Genomic DNA, 23,211 nt, shown 5'->3' with positions numbered 1-23,211 from the left:
TACATAACTATTGGAAGGACATATTTGCTACCATTTCCTCAATTTGGAATATCGATTTACAACCCCATTTTATTACTGCAATTTTTGGTATACCAAATGAGGATGGTAATCAGTTTTCCCCTTCAATTAGACGAATGATTGCCTTTGTAACATTAATGGCCAGAAGGTCTATATTACAAAATTGGAAAGAAGTAAATCCTCCTACCATGTTTCAGTGGTTCTCTCAAACTATTTCTTATCTGAGCTTGGAAAAAATTAGAAGCACTATTTTTGACTCATCAATTAAATTTGAAGAAACTTGGGGACCGTTCATTCGACATTTTCATATGAATTAATTTGACCTCTTCCAGACCTTCTCTCTGCTTATTCTTGTTCAGGTATGGAGTTCCAGAGTTTTTGACACTATCATATACATATAAACTGTTATTATTGCCCATGTTAGTTTAGTTTAGTGTTTTTTTTCAATATATATTTTTTCTTGTATTTTTAAATTTTTTTTCTTCTTTTGATGATTATTTTTATTTTTTTCATATATAATTATTATAGACTTGATTGATTAATATACTATTTTTTTGTTGTTGTTGATATTTAATAGGATATTATTATCTTATTATTAATGTAATCTCAAGTCTATTGCACTTATAACATATTCACTATTATGTTATGTTTTCTTTATATATGAAATTCAATAAAAAGATTGAAAAAGAAAGAAAAGACAACACAAGGGGGATTAAAGGATGAGGGGTGTTTTTACTAGTCAGGGAAAATGTCATGGCAGTAATCCCTCAGGACAGACTGAAAAACTCATTTAGTCGGGCTTTATGGGTGGAACTGAGAAATAAGAAAAGACTGAACATGTTAATAGGGCTATATTACAGACCACCCAAAAGTGCAGGGGATTTAGAGGTACAAATTTGTGATGCTACTGCTGCAAGTAACATCAGGCTGCTATAGTAGGCTGGGAATTCCATATTGTAAAAGAACTAGATGGAATAGGGTTTGTCATATGTGTTCAGGAATGTTTTCTTCATCAGTGTGTAGAAGACCCAATGAGAGAGTGCAAAACTGGATCTGGTATGAGGCAGCAAGTGACGGAAGTTTGTGCAGGGGAACACTTTGTATCTAATAACCACAATGCCATTAGTTTCAAAGTAAATATGCAAAAAGATAGGTCTGGTCCATGGGTTGAGATTGATTGTATCAGATATTATCTGGCAAGTGTGGATTTGGACAGACTGTTTTCTGGCAAAGGAGTACTTGGTAAGTGGGACAACTTCGCAAGTGAAATTTTGAGAGCACAAACCTTGTATGTGCCTGTCATATCAAAAGGTAAAGATTCCAAGTGTAGGGAACCTTGGTTTTCAAGAGATATTGAGGCCCTGATTAAGAGAAAACAAGAGCTACATAGCAGATATAGGTAGACAGGAACAAATGAGGTGATAATGGAGTATAAGATATGCAAGAGAACTCTTAAGAAAGAAATCAGGAGGACTAAAAGAAGGCATGAAATTGCTATAGCAGATGACATGAAGGAGAATCTCAAGGGATTCTACAGATATGTTAAGAGCAAAGGGAATGCAAAGGGATTGCAAAGGACAAAATTTGTCTTCTGGGAAACCAGAATCCTAATCAACGTGTGGAGCCAAAACGGGTGGGGGAGATCTTAAATAAGTTTTTTGTATCTATATTTACTCAAGAGATGGATACAGAGCCTACAGAAGTAAAGCAAATCAGTATCAACTTCACGGAGGACACTGTACAGATTACAGAGGAGGAGGTGTTTGCTATCCTAAAACAAATCAGGGAGGATAAATCCCCAAGGCCTGATAAGGTGTTCCTTCAAACCCTATGGGAGGCAAGTGCAGAAATGCCAGAGCCGTAACAAAGATATTTAAATCACCCTTAGCAACAGAGGAGGTACGAAAGAATTGGAAGATAGCCAATGTTATTCCGTTGTTTAAAAAAGGCTCTAAACATAAACCAGGAAATTATAGGCTGGTGAATCTGACATCAGCTGTGGGAAAGTTATTAGAAGGTATTCTAAGGGACTGGATATATAAATATTTGAATAGACATGCACAGATTAAGGATAGTTAGCACGTCTTTGTTCATGGTAGGTCATGTCTAACCAATCTCATAGATGTTTTTCAGGGAAGTTACCAGGAAAGTGGATGAAGGCAAGGAAGTGGACATTGTCTCCAAGGCATTTGACAAGGTCAAACAACTTCTGTTCCTTGGCATTCAAGATGAGGTAGTAAATTGGATTAGACATTGGCTTTGTGGGAGAGGCCAGAGGCTGGTAGTAGATGGTTGCATCTCTGACTAGTGGAGTGCTGCTTGGATTGATGCTGTGTCCCTTGTTGTTTGACATCTATGTCAATGATCTGGATGATAATGTAGTCAACTGGATCAGCAAATTTGTAGCTATCACCAAGATTGGGAGTGTAGAGGACAGTGAGAAAGGTTAAGATGGCTTATAAAGGTATCTGCAACAGCTGGAAAAATAGACTGAAAAATGGCAGATGGAATTTAATGCAGACAAGTGCAAGGTTTTTCACTTTGGTAGGGCCAACAAGGCAAATGGTAGGGCACTGAGAAGTATGGTAGAACAAAGGGATCTGGGAATCCAGGTGAAGATCGTGTTTCCCATAGATATGGTCGTAAAGAAAGCTTTTGGCACATTGGCCTTCATGAATCAATGTATTGAGTACAGGAGATGGGATGTTATATCAAAGTTATATAAGATGTTAGTGAAACCTAATTTGGAGTATTGTATGCAGTTATGGTCACCTACTAACAGAAACAATGTAAAAAGATTGAAAGATAATAGAGAAAATTTACAAGGATGTTGCCAGGTCTGGAGAACTTGAATTATAAGGGAAGATCAAATAGGTTGGGACTGTATTCCTTCAAACCTGGAAGATTGAGAGGAGATTTGATAGAGGTACATAAAATTATGAGGGTTATTGATATAGTTCATGCAAGCAGGCTTTTTCCAAGAGGTTGGGTGGGATGACAACCAGAAGTCATGGGTTAAGGGTGAAAGGTGAAAAGTTTAAGGGGAATATGAGGGGAAACATTTTCACTCAGTGCTTTGTCAAAATGTGAAATGAGCTGCCAGCACAAATTGTGCATGTAAGCTTGATTTTAACGTTTAGTAGAACTTTGGATAGGTACGTCGATGGTAGAGGTATGGAGGACTATGGTCCCTGTGCAGGTCACTGGGAATAGGCAGTTCAAATGGTTTTTGGCATGGACTAGGTGGGCCAAAGGGCCTACTTCTGAGCTTTATTTCTCCATGACTTTTAGTATTCAGGGCTTGTCTGGCATTGAGGTAGAGGCTGTCATAAGCCAAAACTCTTATACCCTAGAGTCGTAGCTGTGAAGGTAATTATACCACATGCCTTCTTTGTGACTATATCATGTACTTTCAGGAACTTATGGACTTGGATTCCTAGGTCTCTCAGTTCATCAATAACACCCTACCACTTGCATTATCTGTCCTACTTCGATTTAATTTCCCAAATTGCATCACCTTATACTTTTAAGTTCATCTTCCAATGCTCTGCTCAGCTATTTGTCTGATCTATATCCTGCTGTGGCCATAGACAAGCTTCCTCACTATCTGCAGCACCACCAATTTTTATGTCATGTGCAAATGTCCTAATCATAGCTAACTTGCATCAAAATCATCACAAATATCAAAGGTCACATCATTGATTGACACCTATGGTACACCACTGGTCACAGACTTACTGTCAGAAAATTAACATTCATCACCACACCCTGCTTTGTGTCACCAAACCAATTTCAGGCCTTATTAACCAAATCCTAAGAGATTCTGGGATCCCATATACAGCGTCATGCTCCTTGAACAGCCAACCATGCGGGACCTTGTCAAGTGCATAATGGTTAAAAAAGGCTCAAAAGATTTATTGTTGATATAGCAAACTGAAGTATTGGGGTTAAGTTCAAAGTAAATGCATAATCAAAGAACATATATGTCACCATATATAAAGATTCATTGTCTTGTGGGCATACTGAATAAATCTATGGAATAATAAACATTATTTAATCAAAGAAAGACCACTCCAACTTCGGTATTCAACAAGTGAGCAAAAGACAATGATTTATGCAAATACAAAGATAGAAATAATAATAATAATAAGTAAGCAATAAATATTGAGAACATGAGATGAAGAGTCCTTGAATGTGAGTCCATAGGTTGTGGGAACATTTTAATGATGGGGCAAGTAAAGCTGAGTGAAGTTATCAGCTTTGGTTCAAGAGCCTGATGGTTGAGGGGGAATAACTGTTCCTGAACTTGGTGGTGTGAATTTGGAGAGTCCTGTATATTCTACCTGATGGCAGTAGTGAGAAGAGAGTATGTCCTGGGTGGTGTGGATCCCAGATTTCGAAACCAGGCTGTGATGCAGCCAGTCAATATATTCCCCACTACACATCTTTAGAAGTTTGTCAAAGTTTTAGATGTCATGACAAATCTCAAACTCCTAAGGAACTAGGGCTGTTGCTATGCATTCTTTGTAATTGCACTTACCTGCTGGGCCCAGGACCGATCCTACAAAATAATAACACTGATGAATTTAAAGCTGATGACTCTCTCCATCTCTGATCTTCCGATGTGGACTGACTCATGGACCTCTGCTTTCCTACTCTTGAAATCAATAATCAGGTGCTTGGTCTTGTTGACATTGACTAAGAGGTTGCTGTTACGGCTCTATACAGCCAGATTTTTAATCTCCTCTCTTTATGCTGATTCATCACCACATTTGATTCAGCCTACAGCAGAGGTGTCATCAGCAAATTTGATTGTGACTTTGGAGCTGTGCTTAGACACACAGCCTTAAGTGTAAACCGAGTAGAGCTAAGCACATTGCCCTGTTGTGCAACTGTGCTGATGGCGATTGTGGAGGAGGCATTGTTGTCAAACTGAACTGACTGGGGTCTGCATTTAAGGAAATCATCTAGATCCAATTGTACAAGTAGATATTGAAGCCAATATCTTCAATATCTTTATGGAGCTTTATGATTAAAGCTTGGAGCTTTATGATTAGTTCGGAGGGGACGAGAGTATTGAATACTGTACTGTAGTTGATAAAGAGCATCATGATCTCAGCACCTTTGCTGTGCAGATGTTGCAGGGTAGTGTGAAGAGCCCATGAGATGACATCTGCTGTGGAGATGTTGCTCCGGTAGGCAAATTGGAGTGGATCCAAATAGCTTCTCAGGCAGGTTTTATAACCAGCCTCTTAATCACTGTGGATGCAATTGCTACTGGATGATAGTCCTGAGGCAGGTCACCATGTTCTGCTTAAGCACAGGTATAATAGAACCCTGCTTGAAGCAGGTGGGTACCTCCGAATGCTGAAGCAAGAGATTAAAGCACATCCTAGCCAGCTGATCTGGGCCCGATGCTTTTTGTGCTACACCCTCCTGTAAGCTGCTCACATGTTGGCCTCAGATGATCCAGTGGGAGTTCATGATGGCTCCTCCATATTTTTACGGTCAAGGCAAGCAATGAAGGCATTGAGCTCATATGGAAACGAAGCCCTGCTGTCACCTATGTTGCCTGATTTTACTTTATAAGAGGTGATAGTTCAGAAATATTGATCTAAAATAAAATATTTGTGAAGTCTGCTGGGATGGAAGTCACAATGATTCAGGATTCCAGAAATGAAATTATCCTTGCACAATTTTGGGTCAGACTCCCACAACAGTCATAATTAATGCTTTTCTTGATAGTGTAAAGCATGCACTCCAAAGTAGATGCCAAATGTATGGGAACTCCTTAGTCATATTCCTCTTGATCCACGTTCACTACTGCCTCGACTGAACGGCACTATTATCACCGTGAACTAATGTATGGATGGAAATAGCTGTTTTCAACAATGACCTGTTGATTTATTTCCATTGACTTTGATGGAAAGGAAAGGTGGGCTGCGGAATAGATGGGACAGAGAGAGTGGAGTGGGAGAGAGAAGGAGAAGGAGAAGCAGAAGGAGAGGGAGAGGGTTTTTCCTGTGCATTTTGAGGATCTGGGATGGTGATAGGGGCAAATACATTAGAGACTTTTAAGGGACGTTTAGAAAGGCACATGGACATAAGGAATTGAGCTGACTTTATTTCTTAACTCCTTCGCATACATGAGGAGTAAAAATCTTGATGTTATGTATCCGATGGAGGGATATGATGCAGGTAGGAGGGATTAGTGTTTGGGTGTTTTTGATTTACATTTTAATTGGTTCAGCACAACATTGCAGACTGCAGGGCCTGTTCCTTTGTTGTATCGTTCTGTGTTCTCAGTTTTATTTTCTATGCAACAGGAGGCAAGAAGTATAATCAAAAAAGTATGGTGAAAAAATTACATCATGGTTTCATAACCCGCCATTTAATCACATCATCATCCAAGACATTCTCTTGTTATCTAGGGAAAGGATTAAACGGAACCTTAATGCTTTCCTGTTTGAATACAGTTTTGGTTCTGCTGATGCTCCTGCGTAATGTTTAGAATTTCTTTTCATGTCAAAGATAAAAGCAGAGCTCTTGGTTGATTTTGAGAAGAATGTTTTGAAAGCAGTTTTGCACATTGAAATTGCTGCTCCCAGCACCTGAGGCATGAGCCCGCCTTGCGCAATCACTCCATTTCATTCTGGCAGTTCATTCCTGACACCTTGATAGTGCGACTCCAGAGCCGTCTCAACACCTAAAACACATTTTCATGCTTCCAGAAGCTTGCTGAATAACATTTCAAGTTGTGCAATTGTTTCTGTCGAGCATTCATTGGTTGACATTTGGAACTCAGTATCTCAAGCATAATCTTAATGTTGTTCATACTCAGATTATCGCTGAAATGCTGGTGTTGATACGCTTCCTTGATTCCATCCATGAAACACAGTCTCCATTCTCCCATTCCCTAGTGCCAACCTTTTGCATCCTTTGCAAAGCACCTCCAGGACTCCAATGTCAACTCCATCTCAAATCTAAACTTCCATCCCTATCCCTCTTCCAAACATAGGTCTGAATGGATGGCCATTAACACATTATTGCTTTATTTTACTTATTTTTATTTATTTGGAGATACAGCTCAATGGGCCTGCTTCTCTCCAACAGTCTTTCATCTGTTGGGATAACACAGCAGCCCCTCACATTTACAAAGCTGGCATCAGTTGAATCTCATTTGGCAATCTCCCCCGGTTCATGCTTTAATTTAAAGGAAATAAAACTGATCAATGAAAACAACTCATGCAGAGATCAATGGAAGCAGGCTTCAGGGGATATAACTGGGGCAATGTCAAGCAGGGGAATCAGATAGAGCTGGTGTAATTATTTTCAGTGAATGCCCAGACAGTTTAACATCTAGATCAGAGGTTGAGCTGTGTATGTGTGTTCCCTGTAGAGTGGATAGCAGAGTGAGTCAGCAGGAAGTTGTGAATAGGAATTAGAACAAAATCTCCACCATTTCCAGCTTATTAATTGCTGAAATAATAAACACCAGGAATTATTGTATTTCTCTCAGTAATACAGGAGTGACATGGCTGTATCCTAGATGAAGATCTGGGAAGGATTTGGAGAGAGGTGGTTGTGCTGGTGGTGAATTCATGAGCTTAAAGTATCCACAATCACTGAATAATATTTATTATTTTTGAACATCTGACATGTGCGAAGGAAGAATATACTTTATAGTTTGTAAGTAGAATCAGAGGAGACACAAGAGACAGCAGGTGATGGAACCTAGAGCAATAAAGACTCAAAAGGTCAACCAGCACCTGTAATTGCCCCAATGAAGGGCTTCAACATGAAACATTGCCATTTCCTCTTCCCCCACTATAACATTGGAATTAAACAGGATTGATACACTGCTCACAAGTGAATAGTTAAAAAGAGGAACAGCATCATACAAGCAGGTGGGTCCACACACATCAAAGAAAAAAAAAACAGAAGAAAAGCTGCTAATTCCAATGAAGAGGGTTGGCAGAGACTCTTGCAGAGCATAAAAATAGTGACATGGATCATGGACACATTCTACAGAATAATTGATATTCAGTTGTATTCTATCTACCCAGTCAATATACATCTATTTCTGGTTTCTACATGCTGTACACTTACCAGTATGACCACCCATAATCCCAGGTCTGTGGCCTCCAGTCTTCTGGACCAAGGTTGACAGTCATCTGAAACACAGTCGTATACATCATGTGGGCTACCATTCCCAGGAGACCTGCAACACCAAGTCACAAGGATATTGGGAAATAAGCAAAGCTGAAAACTGGGAAGGAACAAGTGAATCTTCTATCAGATGTTCTAATCGTAATATTCTGAAGCATCCAGCCCTTTCCAAAAATGTAGTGCCTCCTCGTTAGTCCTGTCTATATTCAAATCACTTGTAGTCTCACAGCATTAGATGGCACTGCGAGTTCAGTCTGTGCGTGTGAGATCACCCACTGTTAATACTGACAGATTCTTGGATTCAGTCCATCCTTAACCTTGCTAGGTTAATACAGAGAACTAACTGGAAGCAATTCAGTGTGACCTCCACAGGTTGACACTGACAGATGCTAGGATTCAAGCCACTTCATTTGGATCTGACTTATGTGCTGGAGCTACTTAGACTGACCTACACGCAACCGACCACTTGTAACATTGCCACATGCTGGGACTGAATTAGTAAGGAGGAGATGGTGTCTGAATCCAATACCAATTTTGACCAATGCCGGAACTCTGTACCAGCCTAATCTTCAAGGTAGCAATTTTAAGACATGTACTGAGATTTATCATTGGGAGCTGTGGGCAAAAGGAAATAGATAGGGTGTAAAGAGGGGAAAGAAAATTATACAGCAAAGATAAAAGGCATGGTGAAGGCATGTCCAGAACATTCTTAGAGTAGATTATCTGTCATTATCCCAGCTCTGAACAAGGGCAATCAGTCATTAGAATTCTCTACATGAGAAGTTCTGCAGAGGCTGGAGATCCAAAACAAAAAAACAAAATGCTGGAGAAACTTAACAGGTCATTCAGTATCTATGGAAATGAATGAACAATCGACATTTTGGGCTGAGACCCTTCTTCAGGATTGGAAAGGAAGAAAGAAGATGCCAGATAAAGAAGTGGGGGGGGGGGGGAATGGAAGGAGAATAGCTAGAAGGTGAAGCCAAGTAGGTGTGAAAGGTAAAGAGCTGGAGAGGAAGGATTCTGATAGAAGAGGGAATGGACAACAGGAGAAAAGGAAGGAGGAGGGGATCTGGTGGGAGATGATAAGCAGATGAGAGGAGGTAAGAGGCCAAAATAGATGAAGAGGGTAGTTGGAGGGATTTTTTGTAACCAGGAGAAATCAATATTGATGCCATCAAGTTGGAGGCTGCCCAGGTGGAATATAAAGCGTTCTTCTCCACTCCAAGGGTGGCCTCATTGTGGCACAAAAGTAGGCCATGGACTGACATGTCAGAATGAGAATGGGAATGAGAATTAAAATGTTTGACCACTGGGAAGTTTTGGTTTCAGCAGATGGAGTGGAGGTGCTCTATGAAGCAGTCGCACAACTTACGACAGGTCTCACCAAAATAGAGGAGGCCTCATCAGGTGCACCATTCATTACAGTCGACTCCAGCAGATTTGCAGGTGAAGTGTTGCCTCACCCGGAAGGACTGTTTGGGGCCCTGAATGGAGATGCAGGGGGAGGTGAATGGGCGGGTGTGGCAGTTTGGCCACTTACAAGGATAAGTGCCAGGAGGGAGATTAGTAGGGAAGGGTGAATGGACAACAGAATCAATCATGGAGTGAGAGATCCCTGGGAAAGTAAACAGACATTAGGTGTTAAAAGAAGGATTGGTGTTAGGATCCTTTTGAAGATGGCAAAAGTTGCAGAGAATGATATGTTGGATGTGGAGACTCCTGGGGTGGTAGGTAAGGGCATGAGGAACTCTATGGCCGTTAATGTTGTGGGAAGATGGGGTGAGAATGGATGTTTGGAAAATGGAGGAGATGTGGGTGAGGGCAAGATCAACAGTGGAGGAAGGGAAACCCTGCTCTTTGAAGAAGAAGAACATCTCTGATGTCTTTCTTAGTTGTATCCTGGGAACAGATGCAGCAAAGACAAGGAAACTCTACCTAAGTGGGCTGTGTGATGGATATTCATTTTCCGAGGTTGAAGAGGCTTATTGTTAACCTCAGCTTTCTAGTGCAGCAGCATGACCTTTCTAAAGGGTCAGAGTTGTTTGTGGCAAGTTAAACTTCTAACCAATATTCCATGCTCAGCTTAATTTTGTAAACAAGTAAGCGGTAGGGTCTTGCAGGCCCTTGTTGAATCAGTGTAAGACAATGGGGTTATGTTAATTGGCCTGCATGAATCCAGCCAACACTGACTAAGTTATTTGCAGCATTGTGACTGCAAAAAACATAGCACAATGGTAAAGGTTAACTAGTAGCAAAATAGTATAAATGTTAGGAAGCATTGGGGATGGATGGGAATGACAGAAAGATGGGGTGACTGAAAGGAAAACTAGAATTCATTTGTCAACCTTTGCTTTCTGCAACAGATGACTCATTTGTATGTAACTTGTTGCTAGCCTCTTATAGTTCATAAGAATTGTACCAGCATTTGTAAATCTTTTGTGATTTATAAATGTTCTGTAATTTGAAAATCTTTGATAAATCTACAATCTTCCGAGAGTTTTAAATGTGTGTTAAGAACATTTGTCTAAGTTTAACCATGTATCATCAAAAATAAAATGGATTGTTTTTAAACTTCATTGTTAGCTGAAAGGATCTTCTTCTTGGTATGGAGGGAGGAACTACACCTCAAGTTGTATGTATAGGCAGCCAGACCATACTGCAGACTCTCCTCAGGGAAGCAAGCTAGTCTTTGAAGAGTAGGTGGATACAGTATAACCTCCCTTTAGTGAGGGTACCTGAAGATACCTACATCAGATGGGGCTTAAAATCTCTTTTTCAGTTTAAGGCTTTATGGTCAGTGATTGTAGGCTCAAACAATGAGCAGATTTATTACAGAGATAGATGAATATTAAGGGAATTCAGATTCAGTTTAATTCATTGGCATATTCACCAATGTGCAATGAAATTCCTTGCCTGGATGAAGCTCCCAGAGTAAACCGTATACATAGTAATGATAGATACAATAATAAACACACCAATAAACACAAAAGAGATGAATGGTGCAATAACTGCAGTGGCATAAGAGGTATAGTATTACAACAAGGAAGTGGTGTAGGAAAAGGTAAAAGACCAAGCATTATCTTATTGAATGGCAGAACAGATGCAATGGGCTGAATGATCTATTACTGAACTTGCAAAATATGAAAATGGTGAGAACTTTAAAATCAAGGTCATGCTTAACCTGGCATCAATATAGATCAGCAAACAGAAGGTTGATGGGAAGAAATGGGGTCAGTGCAAATGAAGAAACAATCAGGAGAAGATGAGCAGCATCATGTATGTGATGGGTAGAAAGAGGAAGTCTGTTTGGGAGTGCAGTGGAGTAATCAGGTGCAGAGGTAATAATGTGTGCATGTGATTTCCAACAGCAGATAAATCAAGATAGGGATAATGTCACCAAGATGCAAATAAGCTGTTTTAATGCAGATATATGATTGACAGCTCATCTAGGGGTGAAATATCTCACCAAGGCTGCAAACATTCTGGTTTGGTTTCAGCGATTCTCTCTACAGGGAACTTTAACTGGTTTTACAGATTGTATTCTTACCTTGTCTGTTTTTTCATTATTTTAAATTTCCAGCAGTTAATGTCTGTTCCTTGGTTTGTCTCACCTACCTGTGGACAAGCCCCTGTTTATGATACAGTATCTCCTGTTGAGATTCAAAAGACAGTCAGTGGGAGTTTGCATTCCATTCTCCCCTTTAGACACTTTCATTTCTTTCCTTTCCCATGTGTGAAATAAGGATGACTTCAATCATCCGTCAGTTTCCCATTTTGTTGATTAGCCAGTCCACTCTGGCTTCTTTGCTGTGTTTCATTAACATGCATGTTCCTCTTTCATATTTCAGATTGGAACAACGGGTCACCCTGAACATTAATTTCCCTGTTATTTCACAGGTGAAAATTGCTACATATCTGCAGTGAAAAACAAAACAAAAATCACAGATGCTGGAATTTAGAAATAAAACTCAACATGCTGGGGGAAAGAAAGCTCTGGAACTCTGAAAGGTCCACAGTTTCTCTTACTTGCTGAGTTTTTCTGGCATATCATGTTTTTATTTCACTTGCATCAACTCCTTCCACCAACAGTGCAGGAAAGAGGTAAAAGACCAGCCACAAATAATCAAATGACAGACCGGATATGAGAAGCCAAGTGGTCTACTTATGTCTCCATTTCTTATATATATATATATATAAGCTACCTGAATGAATCAAAACCTGATTGTAAAGCTCAGTACAACATAGAGTTTTTCCATTTAAGCTTTGCTAAGTCCTAAGACTTTTGTGAACATTTATTTACTCATTTTTAAGGAGTTGGTCATTACTGAAGGGAGCAATATTTACAACTGCATGAGATGCTGACTCAAGAAGGTAACGTTTATCATGGAAGATCTCCAGCATTGAGGCCATGCCACTTTCTCCCAAACAATCAGGATCAAGACAGCTACTTTCCTTCTGGCAAGCAGTTCTTGAACTAATATGCCTTTTAACAAACTTCGATAGATGCTCAGTGGAGTGCATCCTCACTGGTTACATCATGACCCAGGATGGAAACACTGATGCACAAGGAGAGAAAAGCCTACAAAAAGTAGCCACATACCTTAAGACCATAAAATCATAAGACATAGAAGCAGAACTAGACCATTTGGCCCATTGGGTCTGCTCCACCATTCTATCTTAGCTCATCCATTCTCCTGGCTTCTCTCTGTAACTTTTGATGCTGTGACTAATCAAGAACCTATCAACCTTTGCTTTAAATATACCCAATGATTTGGTCTCCACAGTCATCTGTAGCAATGAATTTCACAGATTCACCATGTCCTGGCTAAAGGAATTCCTGCTCATCTCTGTTCTAAATGGACATTTCTTTATTCTGAGGCTGTGCCCTGGTCCTAGACTCCCCTGCTACAGGAAGCATCCTCTTCACATCCACTCTATCTAGGCTTTTCAATATTCAATAGGTTTCAATGAGATCCCCCCTCAGCCTTCTAAACTCCAGCGAGCACAGGCCTAGAGCCATCAAACATACCATATATGTTAATTGCTTTATTACCAGAATCATTCTCGTGAACCTCCTCTGGATCCTCTCCATTTTCATGTGTCCTTTTTCAGATTAGGGGCCCAAAACTGTTCACAATACTCCATGCTGTTTGACCATTGTCCATTGCCTCAGCATTGTATATTTGCTTTTATATTCTAGTCCTCTCAAAATTAATACTAACATTGCATTTGCCTTCCTTATGACTGAGCCAATCTGCAAGTTAACCTTTAGGGATTCCTGCAGGAGTTCTCCCAAGTCCCTTAGGACCTCTATTTTTTTTAAAAAGTTCTCCTTGTTTAGAAAATAGTCTACACTTTTATTCCTTCCATTAAAGTGCGGGAATATAATATATTTTATCACTACATCACTATCACTAATATCACTACAATATATTCTACTTATCATTTCTTTGCCCATTCTCCTAATCTGTCTAAGTCTTTCTGCAGACTCCCTGCTTCCTCAAAACTTCCTGGTCCTCCACATATCTTTGGATTGTCTGCAAACATGGCCAGAGAAGGCCATTCAGTCAGTCATCCAAATATTGACATATAATGTGAAAAGAAGAGGTCCCAACACCAGCCCCAGCAGAACATCACCAGTCACAAGCAGCCAAACAGAAAGGCCCAATTATTCTCATTTTGCCTCTTGCCAGTCAGCCAATCTTTTATCCATGCTAGTACATTTCTTGTAAAACCATGGGCTCTTATCTTGTTAAGCGGCCTCGTGTTCTGCACCTCGTCAAAGTCCTTCTGAAAGTCCAATATAAAGCCCAGCCTATCACATGAAATGTCCTCTCCATTATTGGGTACATCGACAAGGAGTCCTGACACAAGAAAGCAGCATCCATCATCAAGGACTCTACCATCCAGGTTCTGTTCTCACTGCTGTCATTGGGAATGAAGTACAGGACCCTTGGCTTCCACTGTTCAGGAACAGTTTTTATCCTTCTACCTTCATTGTTACCATCACTCACCTCAACAATGAACTGACTGCACAACCGATAGATTCAGCTTCAAGGGCTCTATAACTCATGTTTACCATATTAACTATATACTTATTTACTTAATATTTTATTTGTTCTATTTACCTACTTTTGCACATTGGTTGGTTGTCAGGTTTTGTCTGTGTAGTTATTATTTGATTCTGTTGTATTTCTTGGCTCTACTGTGAATGCCAGTAAAAAAATGAACTTAATGATGACATACTCTGACTAATAAATTTACTTTGAACTTTGATTCTTAATCACTATCTCAGTATAGCAAAGTTTCGATCATTTTGCACTACAATGAATTTTTTATGTCCGACCAATGTTCTTTTGTGTAACATTTGTAAATAATTTATGATTTTCTTGTGACTGTTGCTCAGCTAATGCTGTGTGTCTGTGATGTTACCACAAGTATGTATTTCTGTGCACCTATACAGACATATGCCAATAAACTCAACTTTGACAATGTGCATCCTGAGCTGTTGCAATCTTTTGGGTGAAAGAGCTTCTACGGTGCTGATGGGTAGGGAACTATTCTTGCTCTGCTTGGGCGTAGCAGTAGTGGTCCAACTGAGGCTTCTTTGGCCTTTTCAAGTAAGCAACGTGATGTGGGTCAGCTATCACACAGAGGCTGGACGGGGGAGGGGCTGACAGGTTTGACTCTTGAAAAGTCAAGAACAAGTCCATTAGAATTTTACTTCATTACTTAGACTAGTTATTGTTCCAAATTAATAACTGAATTAAAATTTTACAGCTGCTGTGGTGGATTTGAATTCATGTCTCTGGATTTTTAGCCCTGGCCTATGACCTACAAGTCTGATCATGTAATCACTGCACAATCATACACCCTCTTCCCCTGTCATCCCTACTTTCTTCTAGTTTAACATCTCTTTCCGACTCTAACAGTGAGCAGACATTTGTAAGCATTAAAAACGATCAAAAATGCTATTTTAGCAATTCTAACATAAAACATAGCAGAAACATGAATATGATTAAATACATTTAAACATCATTAAATCATAAAGATATAATTTACTTGATATTTATTTCTCTCAATCACACTTTCTCTACCAGAAGTAATTTTAACACATTTCCTATTGATACAGGGAGGCCAGTCAGCCCTTTTGATCTATGCCATCTCACAGTGCAATCCCAATTTCCTCATTAATTTTCATGGCAACCTATTCTCAGATTCTTCCATTTTCCTATCTATCTTCATCAAGACCTGCATTCAGAGGTATCATAGCTTAGTGGTTAGCACAGCGCTGCCTGTAAGGAGTATGTACGTTCTCCCTGTGACTGAATGGGTTTCCTCCCACAGTCCAAAGATGTACAGGTTGTTAGGTTAATTGGTCATTGTAAATTGTCCTGTGATTCCACTAGGATTAAATTGGGGGATTGCAAGGTATCATGACTTGAATGGCCAGAAGGGCCTATTACATGTTTTATCTCAATAAATATATAGATCAATCAATGAAAACCATCTGGATTAAATGAAAGTACAATCTAGAGAAATAAAGAAATTATCACTATACAAGAAAAAATTAACCAATGGAAGAGCATGACCCTGCATGGAAGACTCCATGATCTGAACAGACTAGATGCCGACAAGGAAGTGTCAGGCACTTGGCTTAGAGTTGGAGACCTATTACCAGAAAAAGAAGGGCTCCTTGCAGCAATACAGGAGCAGGTGGATAACCCAAAATATTATCAAATATACATAGCAAATGAGAAACAAATTCAAGACAATAGATACAAGTAGTGCCAAAATCCAACATAATACAGGACCCTGCAGCAGTTCAGCTCAAGCTGATTACTTACAGAGCCACAGTCAAGTGGCAAACATCAATCATCAAAATTGTGCTTTAAAATACTAATTCAGAGGACACAATAAAATCCTGAACCAGTTTTAGCGTCAGTGTCCCACAAATTATATTACAAGCAATCCATTATTACAGATAGGCCAATCCACAATAACCATTTGGATGTAATATTGCAGGATAAAGCAGCAAGAACATCTTACTTAAGAGACACAGCCATTTAAAACACACATAACATAGAGAAATCAACAAGTGAAGAACATTGGAAATATGTTGAATTAATAGAAGAAATTGAAAGTGTATGGAACATGAACAGGGTATACTTTGGCTCAGTAGTAATATCTACAACTGGTATCATCCCAAGATCACTACACGATAGCATTAAGAGATTAGGCCAACACAGCAATATTTGTATATAAACCACCAGCAAGCAATGATATTAAACACCAGTAGAATAGTCCAAAACTTCCCAGCAATTGAGAAATGAGTGTGCTTGGCTATGTCCCTAACTCAGGTTTTATCAACTTCAGCTGAGAAAAAAATAAAATTACATTATTAATAATAATAAATAACATGAGATGAAGAGTCCTTGAGAGTGAATCCACAGGTTGCAGAACAGTGCAAAGTGAAATATATTATCAGGATGCATACATGTCAGCACAATCAACCCTGAGATTTTTTTCTGCGGGCATCCGTGGCAAATCTATAGAACAGTAGCTGCAAACAGAATCAATGAACAACAAACTGTACAAACGTAAATATAAATAAATAGTGATGAATAATGAAAGCATGAAATAACAACATGAAGAGTCCTCAAAGTGAGACCGTTGGTTGTGAGAACACGGAAAAGGTTGAGTGTGGTTATCCCCTTTTGTTCAGGAGCCTGATAGCTGAGGGGTAGTAACTATTCTTGAATTTGGTGGTGCACATCCTGACAAACTTGTACTTTCTACCTGATGGCAGTAATGAGAAAAGAGCATGGCCTGGGTGATTAGGACCTTTGATGATGAATCCTGCTTTCCTGTGGCAACATTTCACGTAAGTGTGCTAATTGTCCAGGAGGGTTTTACCCATGATGTCCTGGGCCAATACGCTACTTTTTGTTGGATTTTCTGCTCAAAGCCTTTGGTGTTCCCACATCAGGCTGTAATGCAGCCAATCAGTACACTTTTCATCACACATAGAACCATAGAACATTACAGCACAGAAACACGCCTTTTGGCCCTTCTTGGCTGTGCCGAACAATTTTTCTGTCTAGTCCCACTGACCTGCACCTGGACCATATCCCTCCATACACCTCTCATCCATGTACCTGTCCAAGTTTTTCTGACATGTTAAAGGTGAGCCCACATTTACCACTTCATCTGGCAGCTCATTCCACACCCCCAACACTCTCTATGTGAAGAAGCCCTCCCAATGTTCCTTTTAAACTTTTCCCCCTTCACCCTTAACTCATGTCCACTGCTTTTTTTTTCTCCCCTAGCCTCTATAGACGCTTGTCAAGGTTTCTGATGACATGCCAAATCAGTGCAGACTCTTGAGGAAGTAGAGATACTGTCATGCTTTCTTCGCAATTACATTGATATGATATGTCAAGGACAAGTTGACATTGAGCAAGAGGTTGTTGTGGCACCATTCAGCCAGGTTTTCAATCTCTGTACTGATTCATCACCATCTTTGATTCAGCCAATGACAGTGGCGTCATCAGCACTGTTCCATCTAAACTGCACGAGTGCACAGCCGTGCAGTAACTGAAATGCACCTGCACACATAGCCTTTGTTGCCACACTGCTGGAATTGGGGACAGCTAGAAGCATTTTAGGAAGTGTGAAAGATTTTCTGTGTTGTACTGTATTTCATTACACCTTCAATTAATAAATAAAATCAGAAGTATGTGAATTTTCAATTTTAATTCTAAATATTCAAAATATGCATAATACAAAAAGAGATTTAAAATGTTGCACAGTTTTCAGGCAGTGTAAAGATGCTCAAGGCAATGGTTGATCCATGTTAAAAAAAGAGGGAACGTTGGTCATCAGCAAACTTAAATATGTTTTGCAGTGGAGCTGTGCCAAGCCTCAGATTCACATGTGTAAGGCAGAGCAGAGGGATAAGCATATAGCCTTGTGATGCACCTGTGCTGATGGCGATTGTGGAGGAGATGTCATTGCCAATCAGAACTGACTAAGGTCTGCAAGTGAGGAAATCAAGGATCCAGTTGTACAAGGAGGTATTGAGGCCAGGGTCTTGAAACATTGATTAGTTTTAAGGGGATGATAGTATTGAATGCTGAGCTGTAGTCAATGAAGTGCATCCTGATGCATGCACCTTCTCCGTAAGATGTTCCAGAGTTGGGTGAAGAGCCAATGAAATGACATTTGCTGTTGTGATGCTAGGCAAATTGGAGCGGACTCAGGTCACTGCTCAAGCAGGAGTTGATATGTTTTACCACCGACCTCTCAAAGCACTTCATCCCAGTGGATATAAGTGGTCCTGGATGATAATCATTGAAGCAGGTTACTGTGTTCTTCTTGGATACTGGAATAATTGAAATCTGCTTGAAGCAGATGGGTACCTCATTCTGCAGAAGTGAGAGAACAGAGATTTTAGTGAACCCTCCAGCCAGTTGATCAGTACAGGTTTGGGAGTTTGGATCACTTATATTTTACTTGGTTGCTAGACCCAAACGTCATTGCTATGGCCCTCAGAAGATTGCAGATCTCATGGTTCATCCAAGGATTCTGGTTGGGGAAGACTGAGTGGTTTCTGGGGACACACTCATTTACAACAATTTTCATAAAGTCCGTGACAACTTTGGTATGTTCGCTCAGATCCTCTGATAAGTCTTTGAACAAAGCACAGTCCACCCTGAAGCAACCCTATAACTGCTCCTGAATTAGAGGACATGTACTATAACAAGATGTTGGACAAGCTAGACTTGCAGCAGAGACTGAAGAGAAATCTGAAAGAGCTTTATAAGATAATAAAAGGCATAGATTGAGTACACAGATAATATCTTTTCCTAGCATTGAAATATCTAATTCTAGATGGCATGCATTCAAGATGAGAGGAGGTAATTTCAAAGGAGGTGTGAGAAGTAAGTCTTTTAGACAGAGTGGTAGGTGCCCAGAATACATTGGCTAGGGTGATGGTAGTGACTGGGGACTTTCAAGAGAAGTTTTGATAGACACATGAATATGAGGAAAATGGAAGGTTACGGATGTTGTGTAGACAGAGGGGATTGGTTTAGTGGGCCATTTGATTACTGATTTAATTGGTTCAGTACAACATTATGGGCAGAATGGCCTGTTCCTGTGCTGTACCATTGTTCTATGTTCTAAAGCTCTCAATCCATATATACTCACAGATGACACTACTATTGTTGGTAAAATCTCAAATTGTTCATCTGACTGGTTGCATCACAGCTGATATGGAGGCTCCAGTACAAAGGATTGCAAAGATTAAGAGGGTTGTAGACTTAGCTAGTTCCCTCTTGGGCACAACTCTCCACGCCACTGAGGACATCTTGAGGAAGGTGGCATCCATCATTAAAGACTCTTACTATTTGTGACATGACTTATTCTTTTGACCTGTGAGGGAGGGGTACAGGAGAGTAAATACCCACTCTTAACAATTCAGAACATCTTCATCCCCTCCATCATCCGATCAATCCATGAAGCCTTGAACACTAGCTGATTATTATAAAGACAAGAAAATTTGCAGATGCTGGAATGATCTACCACATTATGCCTTTTTATTCTACTCTATTTGTTTTGTAATTCACAGTTACTTACGACCTTCAGTGCAGCTACCACGAAGCTACAATTTTCCTGTCATGGAAGACAGTGGTAATAAACCTGATTATGATTTTAATTCTAAAATCAAGGCTGAATATTTTATACACATATAATATAGGTAATATTTTGCTTAAAGTTGTACATTTTACAAAATATACTTCTAATATCTGTTAGAACCAGAGCAATTAGTAAGAATAGAAACTATATGTTTCTGTGCAGAAATCAGATTCTTCAAAGTCACTGGACCACTGTCAGAAATGTCGTCCGTCCTTTCATATTTCTCATCTGCTGAGTACAAGAGACTGCAGTGGAGAATGCATCCAGTCTCCTGCCCCGTCCATTCTCAGTGCTTACCTTGATTGATTTGCACTGATTCATGAACCTACACCACTTTCATTTAACACTGTGCCAAATCTGGCTGCCCCAAGGGTCAGAAGCTGTCTTTCTGCAGTACGCCTGGTCTGGTCACAGTAGTAGAGCACTGACTCACTGAAGGAAGAGCCACATGCACACAGTAGTTAGCCTTCAACTTTACATCAGGCTTCTACTTTGTTTTGGTTGGATTTAGGAACATATGAAATATTAAGTATTAAAATAAAATTGTGCAGGTAAAAGATTGGAAAGCTTTGTGCTAAATAGTGGCATCAGTGAGTTTTACTGTGCCATGAGACCATAAGACATAGGAGCAGAATTAGGCTATTCAGTCCATCAAGTCTGCTCCATCATTTACTCATAGTTGATTTATTTCCTTTTAATCCCATTCTCCTGCTTTCCCCCCATAACATTTGACATCTTTACAAATCAAGAACCCTGTCATTGCCACCTTAAAAAAAACCCAATTACACTTGGATGGAGGCATTAGTAGTTGTTAGGCTTTGTAACTCCAAAACGAAAGTAATTGCTGAAATACCAAATACGCAACATTCCTCCATGCTTAGATATAGACTCTTAACTCAATGTAGAATACAACTCAATTCAAATATATATAAATGCAATTCTTCTTCTTCTTCGGTTATCCATCGGAATCCAGTGACGATGCCCACTCCTTTAACGGTGAGATCTTTGATGACTATACAGTCCTATCCGGGATCCACAAGTTCTATTGCAGGTGGGACGTGTATATGTTGTGGTGGTGGTAGTGATGGCAACCATGGCTGCATTTCTCCTGGCTCTCTTCTGCTGCCTTCTGGCTGTTCTTTCCATCTCCAGAATATGAAGCCCGCCCCTACACAGCTGTTGCCAAATGTTACGGTCAGCAGCAACATCCTCCAGGTCCTCAGGTCTGATCTTGCACTTCCTTAAAGCATTCTTCATCTGATCTTTATAACGCTTCTTCGGCCCTCCAGCTGTGCATTGACCATGATGTAACTGGCCGTATAACACTCTGTGGGGTAGCCGACATGAGGGCATCCTTATAACATGCCCCACTACTACATAGACATCCACAGCATAGTGCATTTCAAACAGTTCCATTCAGGTATAAAGATTTAATTGCTGCAGAGGGTTTCTTTCTCATGTGGGATAATATCTTTCCTGACAAGGAGGAACACTCTTCCTGTCAGGAAAAACCTGAAACTGTGAAACAATCTCAGGTTCTGGGACCTCCACCATGGTGGTTGTAGGAGTTGACTCTAGGACTGTAGGAGGTGGTTCTGACAGCTATGAACAACTGGATGTGTTGGCATCTCAACAGAGCATGGCAAGCTTCACTGGATGATGTAGATCATAACATGTGAGTACAGTGTCTGATGTCACAATATTCTTTACCTTTCTGAAGGCCACCTCACACTGCTTTTCCACTGCCATTTTTTCCCCAATCTATCGTAATGAATTCAAGGTACAGAGCATAATAGCTAGGTTTGGCAGGAACATGTTAGAGTAATTGACAGATCCTAAAAAGGACTGCAACTGTAACACATCCTTTGACCTTGGGACACTCACCACTGCTTGAATTTTCTCAGCACACTTGTGTAATGCTTGAGCATTAATGGTGTGACAACAGAAAGAGGTGCTTGGTTTAAATAATTCACACTTGTGTCATGTTCTGAGCTCATGATTTTCCAATCTTTTTAAAACTGTCTTGAGACTTTGGAGATATCATTTGTCATCCTTACTAGTGACAATGATGTTATCCAGTTAACACTGAGTTTTCTGGGCAGCCTTTTATCACCTGGTCCATAACTTTATGCCAGAGTGCAGGTGCAGATATATGCCAAAAATAAGCCTATTGTCATGATAAAGCCATCTGTAAGTGCTTACTGTGAGAAATTCTTTAGATACTTTCTCTATCTGCATCTGTATGTCGGCCTCAGCTAAATCCACTTTACTGAAGTGTTTCCCTCCAGAAAGGTTTGCAAAAATATCCTCTATCTTTTGTAGAGGGTACTGATCTACTTACAGTACTGGGTTGACCTTAAAATCACCACAGATCCTGACAGACCCATTCTTCTTGGCTACTGCAACCATTGGTGTTGCCCATGGGCTCCACTTAACCTTAGAAAAAAATCCTTCAGCCTCCATGCAATTGAACTTACTGGCAAATTTATTACAGACTGTATAAGGAAACAGATGGGCTTTGTAAAACTTGGGTGTGGCAATTGTATTTAACAGTATTTTACTGTTGACATGTTTCAGCTTTCCAGTGCCATCCTAGAGCATTGCTGTGGCATCAACAGTACCTTTCTTAACTCACTTTCAGCTGACTTGATTGCAGGGCATGTTGCACACAAATGGCATGTGGATCTCCAATCAAGTAGCGGTTGTCTCAGCCACTCATGTCCCTACAACGCTAGCCTCCTGTTTTTTTTACCACATACAATCCCAATCCAGCTTGTTGGTTGTATTTCACTGTTAGAAATGTCATTCCCACAGGAGTTAGCTTTTCTCCAGAATAAGTTTTTAGTTGGATATCTGCAGGCTTCAATTAAGTATCATTGATAGACCATTCAAACTCATTTTCTGCAATGACTGAAACAGCTGTGTCAGTGTCCAAATGAATTTTAATTAATTTGCCATTTAGTTTTGATACAAGCCATAATGCTTGTCTCTGGTAAGTGTTCACATTATAAATTTCAAGTCTACCTAGTTCTGTTTCACTCTCATCATTATCAGATTTTTCATCAACAGCATGCAGATTAGTGCTCTTTGTGAAACTCAATTGACATTTACATTCCCTGTGCAGTCCATTTATTTCTGTCTGCCTGACATGCTGTTTGCATGTGTCATTTTTTTTGCATCTTCTGCAAGTTTTGCCTTTGAATCTGCATTGTTTTGGCGCATGTGAGCCTCTGTCACAACAACAACAACACAATTTCCTCTTGCAAGCTGACTTCTGTTTAGATGTTGCAATTTTGTTCTCGCTCACTTTCATTTCTGACT

General features: G+C 39.9%; 1 protein-coding gene across 1 annotated transcript in view; it reads right to left on the bottom strand.

Annotated features, from left to right (window-relative positions):
• The window catches only part of gsg1l2b (gsg1-like 2b), a 187,226-nt gene that overhangs the window by 21,857 nt on the left and 142,158 nt on the right, over positions 1 to 23,211 (bottom strand). Inside the window, exon 4 of the mRNA XM_059948841.1 lies at positions 8,128 to 8,239. Within this exon, the coding sequence (XP_059804824.1) occupies positions 8,128 to 8,239 (112 nt within the window). The remainder of the gene's footprint in view (positions 1 to 8,127; positions 8,240 to 23,211) is intronic.

This window comes from Hypanus sabinus, chromosome 23 (genome assembly GCF_030144855.1).
Source record: "Hypanus sabinus isolate sHypSab1 chromosome 23, sHypSab1.hap1, whole genome shotgun sequence".
In the NCBI taxonomy this organism is placed as follows: domain Eukaryota; kingdom Metazoa; phylum Chordata; class Chondrichthyes; order Myliobatiformes; family Dasyatidae; genus Hypanus; species Hypanus sabinus.
Note: the sequence above shows the minus strand (reverse complement) of the source record. Positions and strands in the feature narration are given on the sequence as shown.